An 11129-nucleotide genomic window follows, 5' to 3' on the forward strand; every position below is an offset into this window, starting at 1 on the left:
ATCAGGCCTGTGGTTAAGGTGCTGCAGCATTACACAGAAGAGGTCTTTCCAGGAGATGAGTCACTGTTGGAGTCTGTGGGTCTTTTACTGTTTAATGCCTCTACTTTTTCCTTTGTTCAAGTTTCTGAGATATCAGAGCAGCAATATTATTTCTCAAAAAGAAATTAGCCAGGTTCTCCAGGAGGCAACAGAAGCCAACTTAGCAGAGCTGCCTGAGGCCACATCTCGTGCTCTTCACCTCTTCCTTTGTCAGGTAAGAGAGTGGTTGACTGCCTTGCAAAATGAGAAGGCGATCCCTGCAGAATTGCTTTAGCCTTTGATGGGGAGCCATCAAACTTCCTTTGAGGAGGTTATAGTAAGATGAAGAGGAATCCTGCAGCTGCTAGCTTGGCCGACTGCCTTGAGGGATGTACAGTGAAAGCGGAAAGAGAGTGATGCCAGCAGCTGCCTAAACCATGTTGTCATATTGGGTGGCCCCTTGATTCTCCCCAGATCAAAGTTTGAAGGGCTCATTGCTCTGTGTGGAGATGAGGGAGGGAGGTATAAAGAAACAACCCCAACAGTTTCCTGTTCGTCTGGAACTCATTCTTTCTTCTGACTGCTTAGATTCAGAGCAGTCATTGCCAGGTGGAGCCCGTGCAGTCAGGGACCATTCAGACCTTGCTGGAGCGCCTCCTGGGACAGAGGAGCACTTGTGTGAAACATCAGGACATTGTGTATCCTTTGCTGGGCAGATACCTTGGATAGGTGATGCGAGGGTGGTAGGTGTAACAGAGGTGGAAGCGTTACTTCATCCTTCCCTTGTTCTAGCTGAAGGCAAACAGAAATGGAAAAACCCTGAGTGGTTGCTACACTTGGCTAACTTTGGGATGAAAGACTTCATCATCCCCAAATTTGAGAAGACATTTGGGAAATGAGGAGACATTCGGGATAAAAGATGGGTCTCTGCTGGGACTGCATTCATCTGTATGGCAGAGGTGGTCTGGTGAAAGGGGAGCAGGCCAGGGAGCCTGTGACTTCAGAGCAGTAACGACCCCTGTATTGATTTTCCTGGAGGATGAACAATCACTTAACCTCTGTCTGTGTGCTAACTAGTACCGGTATGCCTGTGAAGTTGTGGCAACCCAAAGATGACCTGAGCACTTTCGAAGTACAGTGAGCATTCAGAAACTGCTGAGTGGAGTTACCAAATTGCGTTCTGCTTGGCCTTAGGGTCCTCTGGTGAGAACTGAATCCTCCTCCTCTCCATGGATGGGAGGCAGGGCCCGCTCCCAAGTTACTTTTGGAGAAAGAGGGAGCCTGACGCAGTATTTGTTTATTTCTCAAACGGGCTGCTTTTGCTTTCCTGTTTTCATCACACTGCATTGCCTCAGACAGATAGCAGTGATGGAAGTGGCCCCTGCGGAGATTTCCTGTTGGGGTGGGGACTTTCTCCATTGTGGGACACTGTCATCAGCCATGTGCAGGGTGTGTGCTGGGTGAGGTGTTTGTTATCTGTGAGGAGTAGCTTGTCCTTGTGCTTACCCCTAATTTGATACTACTGCTCTGTGGTTTGATGCTCAGAGCACAAGTTGTCCAGGTGGGGACCATCCAGCCCCATGAAGTTCCTCTCCGCTGCCTCTGCTTGTCTGTACAGGGGTGAGGGAAGGTGGACAGGAGGTCTTGTTACATTGCTAAAGCAACTCCTCGTTTCTGGGTTTTCCACATCTGATGAAACCTTCAAATCTTTGTTAGGAAGGGTTTTGGATACAGTCAAAGAGCAGCAGTGGTGGCTACCTGAACAGGGTAGTCATGAACATGGAAGACAAAATCCTCTGGTCAGAAACAAGCTTTGACATCAGTTTTGTCAAGAAAGGATTTTCTTCAGGTTCACCCCCACTGGTGTTTCTCGCGTGTGTTGTGGGGGGTTCCATGGCGTGGGAGAGGGGTGGTTTAGTAATGAACACCTCCTGTCAGCAATGTGTCAACTATGGGAATTCCAGTGCCATGCTGGAGTTTCAGACGTGCCTTCTATTTGGTTTCTGCTCATGCTGTCAATGACAGATGTCTGGGAAGCGTGGCAGTGTCCCTCTCACACATTGGAGACTGAAATGAGAAGATATGGTGCACGCAGCAGAGGAGCAAGGCAAGAATGGAACAGGAGATCCCATCCTGCCATTTATTCCCAGTGAGTAGCAGAGAGAAGATGAACGAAGGAAGTAATTTGTAGCTCATTTTCAGAAAAATGTTTGTTGAAAATCATTTATAAAGCCTGGTTTCCTTTTATGTGTGGGATGAAGCTCGGTTGATGCTCTTCGGTTACCAAAATAGAGAACTGCCTGGTGAAAGCCATGTCCTAGGCGGGCGCTATGGAAGAGATGCTTCGCTCCCCTGCCGTCGCTGGTGGTGCTGCGGGACGGCCCCTTTCCGCTGGGCTGGCGGGGTGTCGGGGGGGCTCAGCCGGGACCCTGGGGAAGCAGATGTACTGCTTGTCCCACCGGGAAGAGGAGACTTCTTCCAGTTCATCCCTTAGGCTACAGCCCCAGACCTCCGGTTGCCTGTTGCCTCCAAACCCCTTTCTCTTCGGGGCTTTAATTAACGACGTTCCTTCCCTTACAGAGCCGGGGCAAACCCTCCCGCCGCCGGGGCAGGGGTGGTCGGGCTCCCTCCAGCCCCGGCCGCGGTCCCCGGACCCCGCACCGCCCGCGGGAGTCCCGGCGGGGCCGGTGCCCGTGCCGGGGCGGGGCGGGAGCTCAGGAAGTGACACGGCGGGGCGGAGCGGGGAAGCGGCGGCGGCGGCAGCGGCATGGCAGCGCGGCGGGCGTGAGCGCCCATCCACGGCCCCGCTACCCGGCCCGCAGGTGAGGGGGGGCGGCCGCACGGCGGGGCAGGCGGCGGGATGGGGCCGGGGGAGACGGGCGCCCTCCTCTCCCCGGGGGGACCTCTGCCCGGCCGTGGCGGGGCAGGAGGGAAGGGCGGAGGCGGGGGCAGCCCGGGGGAACGGGCAGGGGGTTCGGGAGCGGCCGCTGCGGCGCTGTCCCCCTCTGCCGCCGGCCGCTGCCGGAGGGAGGGCCGGGAGGGAGGGGAGCCGGTGCAGCCCGGGTGGCCGATGAGCGGGGCGGGCAATGCGGCCCCGGGGGTGCCTCGCCGGACCTTGGTTAAACGGCTTTGCCCTTGCCCGAAGGGCTCTGCCGTCGCCGCCTGCTCCCCCTCCTCCCGGCTCCCGCCGAAGCCCCGCGTTGGAGCCGGTGCGAGGAGCGGAGCGCCGGCAGCACCGGGGAGCGCCCGTCCCGCCCCGTGGGTTTGCAGCCCCTCGTGCGCTGCCTGCCGCGTCCGCTTGACCAGACGCGGCTCTGGGCGGGTTTCCCACAGCGCGGCCGGGGTGGCCTCGGCTGATCCGATTTCCACGCCTCCGTCCCTGCGCGATTGCCATTAGTTTCAGCGGTGCTCCAAAAAGGATCCCCATCTCGCTGCGCCCCCAGCCGCCCGCGCCCCTCGGGGTGCTGCCGGCCCCCTGCAAGGGGATGGCAGGCAGGGAGGTGGGCTGGGACGGATCCGTCCCCGGTGGAAATCGCAGCAGCTCGCTGGCTTCGGCTGGGGCTGCTTAACCCCGGCTGGCGGCCGTCCCTACGATACGTGAGATCTGGTTTTGGTGGTTAAGGGACTTTTGAGGTAAGCAGATGTAAACGGCGGCTGTTGTTTCACTGAAGCACCTGATCCTGTAAGCCCTGTGTAGAAATGCCCTAGCAGAAGTCATCGGAGCCACCTGTGTTTCACTTCTGAAGCTTTTGGTTCGGCTGTGACAAGAGATTGATCCTCATCTGGTTGATGGAGGAGCGGCTCAGCGATGGATTCGTGGGGCGGAGAGTTCTCATTCCTTATTTTGCCTCAGTGTGCTCCCAGGGCAAGCTGGCTGATGATACTTTTCCCCCTGTGTTTCAGTGCCCTGCAGAGGGGAAGGGAGGTTCTGCGAAAGTCCCTCCCGGGAACCAAAGCGTGGCAGCCTTGCAAGCTCATTAAGTGAATAAATCCCGGGGATGCTCAGTTCAGATGGGCTCCTGCAGGAGAATTTATAAAGTCATTAAAAACATTTTAATGGAAAGTACTAACCATCTATAACACAGCATCTGTTGTCGTGTCTTTGGAAAAACACATCTAAATTAAGAGGATGGGAGACAGCGAGACAGACTGGTGGGCTTTCTGCTGAAGCAACCAGCTGGCCGGGGCTGCGATGGTGGAATATTGGTGGAAACTCCTTCCCATCCGTAGCATCAGGCCAGGCCCTGGCTCCCCAAACTGTGCTGGGAGCACTGGGCAGAGCCGACTTTGGCAGGGATCAGTTCAGGGAGGAACAGGGAGGGAAGAGAGGAGCAGCTCTGCAGTGTTTCTGCCTCATTCCGTCCCTCAGTGGATGTGAAGGCACAAGAGAGGGTTTGTGGGAAAAGCATGGAGGAACATCTGCAAGAAGCTTTGGTATCCCTGCGCTTACGCATCCCAGCCTGGAAAGGAGGGAACGTCCTCTGCTGTTAAAAGGGGGTGAAATGGGCAGGGCAGTGAAGGGAAATAAGCTCAAGCTGGTCCCATGTGGCACCAGCAGCCTCACTTTCCCTATGGGTGAGGGCAACAGCTGGCTCCTGCTTCATTTTCACTGGGGTGTTTCAGCCCTGATGGACGATGGTCAGTAGCTTCGATGTGAGAATGAGTGTCAGCAGGGAAGGGGTCAGACGAAAAGGTGATGGGCTTCTGGTATGGCATGGTTCTCCGGTCGTCTTCTTCCAACCTTGTCCCATGGCACAATCCGTAGGACTGCTGCAGGAGGATTTATAAAGTCATTAAAAACATTTTAATTGAAAACACTAGCCACCTATATCGCAGCATCTGCTGTTGTGTCTCTGGAAAAGCCCGTCTTTGTTCTGAGACTCTGGGGCAGCCAGGCAGGCTGGTGGGCTTTCTGCTGCGGCAGCCAGCTGGCCGGCAACCGCTTCATCCGAGAGCCATGCTTCGCTCTGCTGCTGTTCAACATCTTCCTCCTTGGAGCAGCCACAGGGCAGCCTCCGGCCGCCTGCGTCCCATGTCGGAAGGAGGGGACGCAGGAGCCCCTGCCCTGATGAGGCTGCTGGGACTGCCGTGGGCAGCGTGGCAGAGCTGTCGCGGGCGGCATTTCTGCTCTTTGCCTTTCAGCCTGGTCTGGAGGCCACCAGCTGCCTCCAGGGTCTCTCTCCAGTTCTCCACCAGCGTGGCAAATAGCCAGCCCGGTCCTAAGGATGTGTCCGATGCCTGGGTCCCAGGGCAGTCGCAGTTTGTGCTTTTGAGTTGCGTCTCTTCCTCCTCCCCGAGAGCCTGGGAGGGAGCGAGCAGCTGTGGGGGGGGGCTCTGCAGAGGAGGGACCTGCACCCCCTCGCTGGGCCAGGCCTCGGGCCTTTGGGTCCTGGTTTTGGCAAGGTGAAGCAGGCTTCTCTTGGAAGCCGACCAGGCTGATGGGTCCAGCAGAGCACCTGCTTGCCCAGGATAGAGAATTTCTTCTTACAGCCTCGGCTCCTCAGCATGCTTTGCGCCCTTCAGGGTGGCTGGAATAGGCCTTAAGCCTCGTGCCAGGGCGGGCAAGGGGGACAGACCGCGGGCCTGGCGTGGGAGGCTCGTGCTGCTGTCCCGGCTCTGCGTCGTGTCCAAAACACGGGGCGTGATGCCGAGCCCACGCCGAGGGCCGCGGGGTCTTCCTCTGTAACACTGGTCGTAGTTATTCTGACCTGTTCCCTTCCAGGAGTGCTGCCCCTTGCAGAGCCGCAGCAGCAAAATAACACAGAGGGTTTCTGGCGTTTGCCTGACGCCGTTTCCCTGCCTGCGCCGGGGGTACGAGGGCCTTGGCTCGCACAGCCTCGGCGACAGGCACAGGGTGGGAGCTGCTGCTGCTCCTTTCCTCCTGCTGAGGTTGAACAAATTGTATTTATTTAAAAAAAGGAAAACAACAAGGAAAAGAACCCCTAGATTTGGTGTGAAGGAGGGATTTGTTCCTGTTCCAGTTGTTCGGGCACTGCAGAGAGAGGCTCGGGAGGGGAGCGGGGTGACAGGGCGAGGGCAGCTCCGGTGGCCTTACGTGTCTGCCTTTCCCTTGGGAGCAGGAGGCAGCTTGGGGGATGCCTGTGAAGGAGCTGATGCTGCTTCCATAATTGCCAGTGGCTGCTGCTCAGCTCCACGGAAACCTCATCCTTGCGGACAGGCGGCCTCGAGTCCTGCTGTCTGCAGGCCGAGGTACTGCTCTCCTTTTTGAGGTCTAGGCTGTCCCAGGGACCAGGGTCCTTGTTTTCAAGGACCTTCTCCTCTGGCCTCTCTTCTGCACATTGACTCTGTCTGAGGGACCCTTGTGGCCAGGAGCACCTCTGCCTGACTGCATCCCTGCAGAGCCTCATGCTCCGTCTGGGGAGGGTCACGCTTGGGGCAAACTTGGGGGAGTTACCACCAGGTCACCCAAATCCTGTTTTTCGGCATTAGGCCCACAGCTGGCACCTGGCAAGTGGCCCCAGAAGGGTCCAGGTAGCTGAAGTGAGGTGGCTGAGCTGGTCAAGCCTGGTGCTTGAAGGAGAGGTGGACTTCAGCCCCTCGGTGATCCTCCTCCTCCCTTTGGCCCTGCTGCTTCGGTGGCTGAGCTGCTCTAACTCGCAAACCCAGCAAAAAGCTGGCTGTTATTTTTGGGAGAAGGGGTAGGACTTAATTTTTCTGCTGGGTCAGTGCTCAGTCAGATCCCTGGGGGCCCAGCTGGTGCCCAGCCAGCAGCGGAGGCAGGTAGAGAGGAGGGAGAGACCAGGACTTCCCTCGCAGGGGAGAGTGGGCCCACTGCAGCATTGTCCCGTGGCCCTGCTCTGGCCACTGTCTCCCTCAAACCCTTTGTGGGGACAAGGGAGAGGTGGGCAAGGACCTTGGTGCCGAGGGCAATGTGCCATCGGTCCTGAGAGGCTTGTGTGACTTCTCCCTTGGTTCATCTCCTCGCTGGTCACTGATTTTGTTGGTCCATTTTGTTCCAGGCTGCGGTGGCCAACATGGATTTTCTCTTCATCTGCCCCTTTCTGCTGGCGCTGCTGCTATCCCGGGGCAGCTTTGCAGACCTGGAAAAACAGAGGGTGGACTCTGGCTTGGAAATCTGTATCCTTTTCTGCAGCCTGACCCTCGTGTCCCACAAGCAGCCTGACCTGCCCATGCCTGCTGAGGCTGGAGGGAACTCGCACGCAGGGAAAAGGTCAGAGACCACAGAAAGAGGCACGGGGGGGTGGAAGAGAGAGGACCCAGAACTGCTGGGCAGTTGCCTCTTTGCTCTTCTATAGAAGGGCTTTAGCTGAGCTCCTGGGTTTGCTAACCAAGTGCCTGGCTGGGTGCAGGAGCAGAGGTGGGTTTTCTGGCGGTGCCTGGCGTTCTCCCAAGCATGCTGCTTTTCCTTTCTGCTCCAGCATGCTGGGCACCAAGCACGCCTCCCAGTCCGTTCTCGGGAGCGGTGTGGTCAGCCAGGCTGCAGAGCACATCTGCGGGTCTCAGTGCATCAGGGTCACTGGCTGGGATGATGGGAGAGAACTCCTGGACTTGCAGCTCTCGATCTCCTCTGTGCCATGGGCGTTTATCACCCACGAGGAGGTGGGCTAATGCAAGCCCTTCCTAGCACACAGCAGCATCCCCTGGCGAACAGGCAAATTATGAAAAGATATTTAATACGCATCCTTGTGGAGACACATATGGGGAAGGTGGGAGTTCACACTCATCCTCCAGCCTGTCAGCCAGAGCAGGGGCTGGCGAGTAGAAAGCTCCCCACGAGCCCCCAGCATTGTTAAGTGCCCCGCTGGGGTGTCTGGGCAAAGGCACTGCCCCCTGGCCCTCAGGCACCTCATGGAGAACTGGGGGGACTGGGATGGTGCTGGGTGTCAGGTGGAGGGGGGAGAGCGGGAGCAGGGTGGGAGCGTGCCAGCGGCACCCTTGACGGTAGTGCAGATAAAAAGCTGTTTGAGGTGAAGCGCAAGGACCAGATGAACGCGCTGAAGAACCTGATTGAGCTCAACGATGTCAACCAGCAATATAAAATCATCGACATCATGCTCAAGGGACTCTTCAAAGTGAGTCACAGCATGGGCTGCCCTCCAGGCTCGGTGTGCCATGGGGCCAGAGAGGGTGGGCACGAGAAGCAGGGAGGGCCAAGGGTCCTCCACAGGATCAAAGAGAAGAGCTGGGCGAGCAGGTGGGATTTAAGACCTGAAGGGGAGATGCTGTGGGGCTTCAAAGCGGGGCCGCTGGGGCAGCACCCCTCGGGTACAGGGAAGGGCTGGCAGGCTGGGGCAGTAACTGAGGGCTCTGGCAGGTGCTGGAGGACTCCCGAGCTGTGCTCATCGCTGCCGATGTGCCTCCTGATGGGCCTTTCCCTCAGGATGAGAAGATAAAGGATGGTAGGTCTGCTCTCCGCTCTGGTCCTTACCCCCCTCCCTTTTACAGTGCTCTGGCACATTGCTGATGTTCCTCCTGGGACCGGCACTGGGGGTAGATGCGAAACCCCCATGTACCCAGTCCTGGGCTGGGTCCCTGTCTGTCGGGGACCCTGTTGTTGCCTCTCTGACCAGTTCGTACTGGGGAGCCTACCCATTTGCCCCCAGCCTCCTGGAGGGGTTGTAGGCGCCAGTGGGACGGGATGTGTGTACCGGTGTGCTGACGGGGCGGGTGGCTGTCCCCGCAGCATACTCCCACGTGGTGGAGAACACTGCCTTCTTCGGGGACGTCGTCCTACGCTTCCCCAAGATCGTGCACCACTACTTTGACCGCAACTCCAACTGGAACAGCCTCATCCGCTGGGGCATCGGCTTCTGCAACCTGACGGGCGTGTTCGAGCAGGGACCTCACTCCCAGGTCCTGGGACTGGTACGGCTCACGGTCCCCCACCGCCGCGTCCCCTCTCTGCTGCTGGGGCTGGGGGGTGAGGTTTTGGGGGTAAAAGGAGGGCAGGGGGAGCGTACCCCATGTCTGAGGCCTGTCCTTGGGCTGAGGGACGGGGGAAGAGCATGGAGGGGGCTGGTGGGGAGGAGGGGACCCTGGTCACAGGCGGGTGTGGGGTGGGAGGTGCCGCTCCCTGACGCGGTCTCTGCTTTGCTCCGCAGATGGCTCAGGAGCTGGGAATCAGCGAGAAATCAGCCGATTACCGCAATCCCTTTAAAACGGACCACTCTGAGGTAAGATGACAATGCCACCACCTTGCCCCGTGGGCTTTCCCATCCCTGTTGCAGCTCCACGCAGCCGGCTGGGGAAGGGAATGGGTGGCCTGGTGGGGAATGGCCAAAAACCCCCAGCACGGAGGAAGCTGGACCGAAATGCGGGGATCGAATTCCCCAACAACTGGGCTGCAGTTGGTTTTCGGTGCCCGATGCCATCTTTCCCCTCCCGTGGCCGCCTGACCCATGGAAGCATTGGGACCACATTTGCTTCGTGCCACATCCAACCTCAAGCACCCTGGGGGGCTTGCGCGATGGCTTCAGTGGGTTTGGGGGGAGTTGTGCATCTGGAAGGCTGTGGGGGCTCCCCCATGCTGACCCCCCACTGTCACCCCGCAGTTTTTCCCCAGTGCTGACACCTTCCAGAAGGCACTGCGGGAGGAGGAGAAGCGGAGGAAGAAGGAGGAGAAGCGGAAGGAGATCCGCAAGGGCCCGCGCATCTCCCGCTCGCAGTCGGAGCTGTAGCGTGCGGGGGCTCGCACCTCGCGGTGGGGGTGATGCCACCGGGATGTGGAGTGGCTCACTCCCTCTTGGTGGCCTCGGGCCAGCGCCCCGCGGTCCCCTTTCCATTTGTGCCGTGGGTTTTGTTTTGTTGCCTTTCCCTTTCGTTCGGCGGGTGGCGGTGCCAGTGGGTTGCCCCAGTAGGGCTGGGGGGAGCCGAAGTGGGGCACCCCACCCCCAGAGCCAAAGCACAGATGGGAAGGCAGCAGGGCCGTCCCCTGGGCTGGCTGGGGCACTGCCACCCACGGTGGGGAAGGGCGAGGGGCACGCGCTGTGGCTGAGCCCCACAGGGAGCCCAGGGAACCCTCCCCTCTGCAGCACAGGGTGCCCCGCGCTGAATGTGCCTCCTCTGTCGTGGGTGGGCCGGGGAGCTCATCACACCAAACAGCCTCATGAGCAATGCTGCTTCTCTCAGTTTTAGGGGGTTTTTTTTGTTGGTTGTTTTTTTTTTTTTTTTTGTTAAGCCGGTGATCTCATTGGCACCCCCCCACCCGGTTACACCTTGTCTCTGCCCATCTGCTGCCTCTGCCGGATCAGCTCTCCCCTCTTCCCAGCGGCTGTTTTACCAAGCAACATGCGTTTCATCAGCCAGCCGTAGTTGAAAAGGCCAGCGGCGCCGGTTCCTGGCCCGACAGCATCCTGCTCTCCTGGGCGGCTGCCACGGGGCGTTTCCGCAGGGAGGCAAACGTGGTGAATTTTTGGGAAGGAGGGATTTCAGCTCTTGGCCCTCCTTGCAGATGATGGGTGCCCGTAGAGCAAGCCCTGCTGATGCTGGAGGTGCTGGGGAACCAGCCCTGAACCCCCGTGAGCCTGTCCTGCACCCCATGCCGTCCTGCCCCCATCCCCCTGCTGTGGGGCTGATCCTTTCTAATTTAGTCCCCCAAACCCCAACCTGCTTACAGGCACATGGGGACAGCAGGGCTGAAGCAGGGTGGGAGCCAACCCGTGGGCTGTGACCCTCTGTGGGGCGTCTGGGCTGCTGCGGGAAGGGAGGTGGGGGGCTGGCCCCCAGACCTGGCCTTTTCTCGTGGTTGCTGATGAACTCAGAGCAGAGGAGGCTCTTGCAGAGGGACAGTCCCTGAGCAGCGGGTGCTCTGTGCCAGGCTGGGGGCACCGCGGCCTTCGGGAAACGGGAAATGTCCTGAATTTTTAAATACGGACCCAGGTCTGTCTGGTGGGGGGGTGGGGGGTGGCAATCGGCGTGTGTTTTGTTTTTCTTGAATAAAAATTGACTTTATTTTATTTTTTTTTTTAAGTAAAAGAAGCCTGGCTCTTGCTCCCGTTCCTGGTGGGAGCGGGCGTCGGGTCTGGCCCCTCAGGAGGGTGAGGAGGGTCCGTGGGGAGCTGCGGAGGGATGGAGATGCTCACGGGGGGGGTGGGGAGGGAGGACAAACCCCGTCCTCTAACCTCCACCGC

At 58.8% G+C, this 11129-nt stretch overlaps 2 protein-coding genes across 2 annotated transcripts in view; both read left to right on the top strand.

The window, feature by feature from the left end:
* Nucleotides 1-2197, top strand: part of MEI1 (meiotic double-stranded break formation protein 1) — a 38921-nt gene extending 36724 nt beyond the window's left edge. The window contains exons 27-29 of the mRNA XM_054183872.1: nucleotides 122-253; nucleotides 607-716; nucleotides 2044-2197. Of these exons, the coding sequence (XP_054039847.1) occupies nucleotides 122-253; nucleotides 607-716; nucleotides 2044-2089 (288 nt within the window). The 3' untranslated portion in view covers nucleotides 2090-2197. The remainder of the gene's footprint in view (nucleotides 1-121; nucleotides 254-606; nucleotides 717-2043) is intronic.
* A 556-nt stretch (nucleotides 2198-2753) lies between these two features.
* On the top strand, nucleotides 2754-10908 carry CCDC134 (coiled-coil domain containing 134). Its single transcript, XM_054189004.1, has 7 exons — nucleotides 2754-2840; nucleotides 6999-7116; nucleotides 7951-8072; nucleotides 8315-8399; nucleotides 8684-8865; nucleotides 9102-9173; nucleotides 9552-10908. Exons 2-7 carry the CDS (start codon nucleotides 7014-7016, stop codon nucleotides 9675-9677), a joined length of 690 nt encoding a protein of 229 aa, XP_054044979.1. The 5' UTR covers nucleotides 2754-2840; nucleotides 6999-7013; the 3' UTR covers nucleotides 9678-10908.
* The last annotated feature ends 221 nt before the right edge of the window (nucleotides 10909-11129 follow it).

This window comes from Rissa tridactyla, chromosome 1 (assembly GCF_028500815.1).
Source record: "Rissa tridactyla isolate bRisTri1 chromosome 1, bRisTri1.patW.cur.20221130, whole genome shotgun sequence".
NCBI lineage: Eukaryota > Metazoa > Chordata > Aves > Charadriiformes > Laridae > Rissa > Rissa tridactyla.

What these genes read in the sequence shown, in the direction of transcription:
- CCDC134 (XM_054189004.1), top strand. Translation starts at nt 7,014, where the DNA reads ATGGATTTTCTCTTCATCTGCCCCTTTCTGCTGGCGCTGCTGCTATCC. An exon ending in GGACTCTGGCTTGGAAATCT is followed by an intron (nt 7,117 to 7,950) that starts GTATCCTTTTCT and finishes ACGGTAGTGCAG; the next exon opens with ATAAAAAGCTGTTTGAGGTG. An exon ending in TGCTCAAGGGACTCTTCAAA is followed by an intron (nt 8,073 to 8,314) that starts GTGAGTCACAGC and finishes GGGCTCTGGCAG; the next exon opens with GTGCTGGAGGACTCCCGAGC.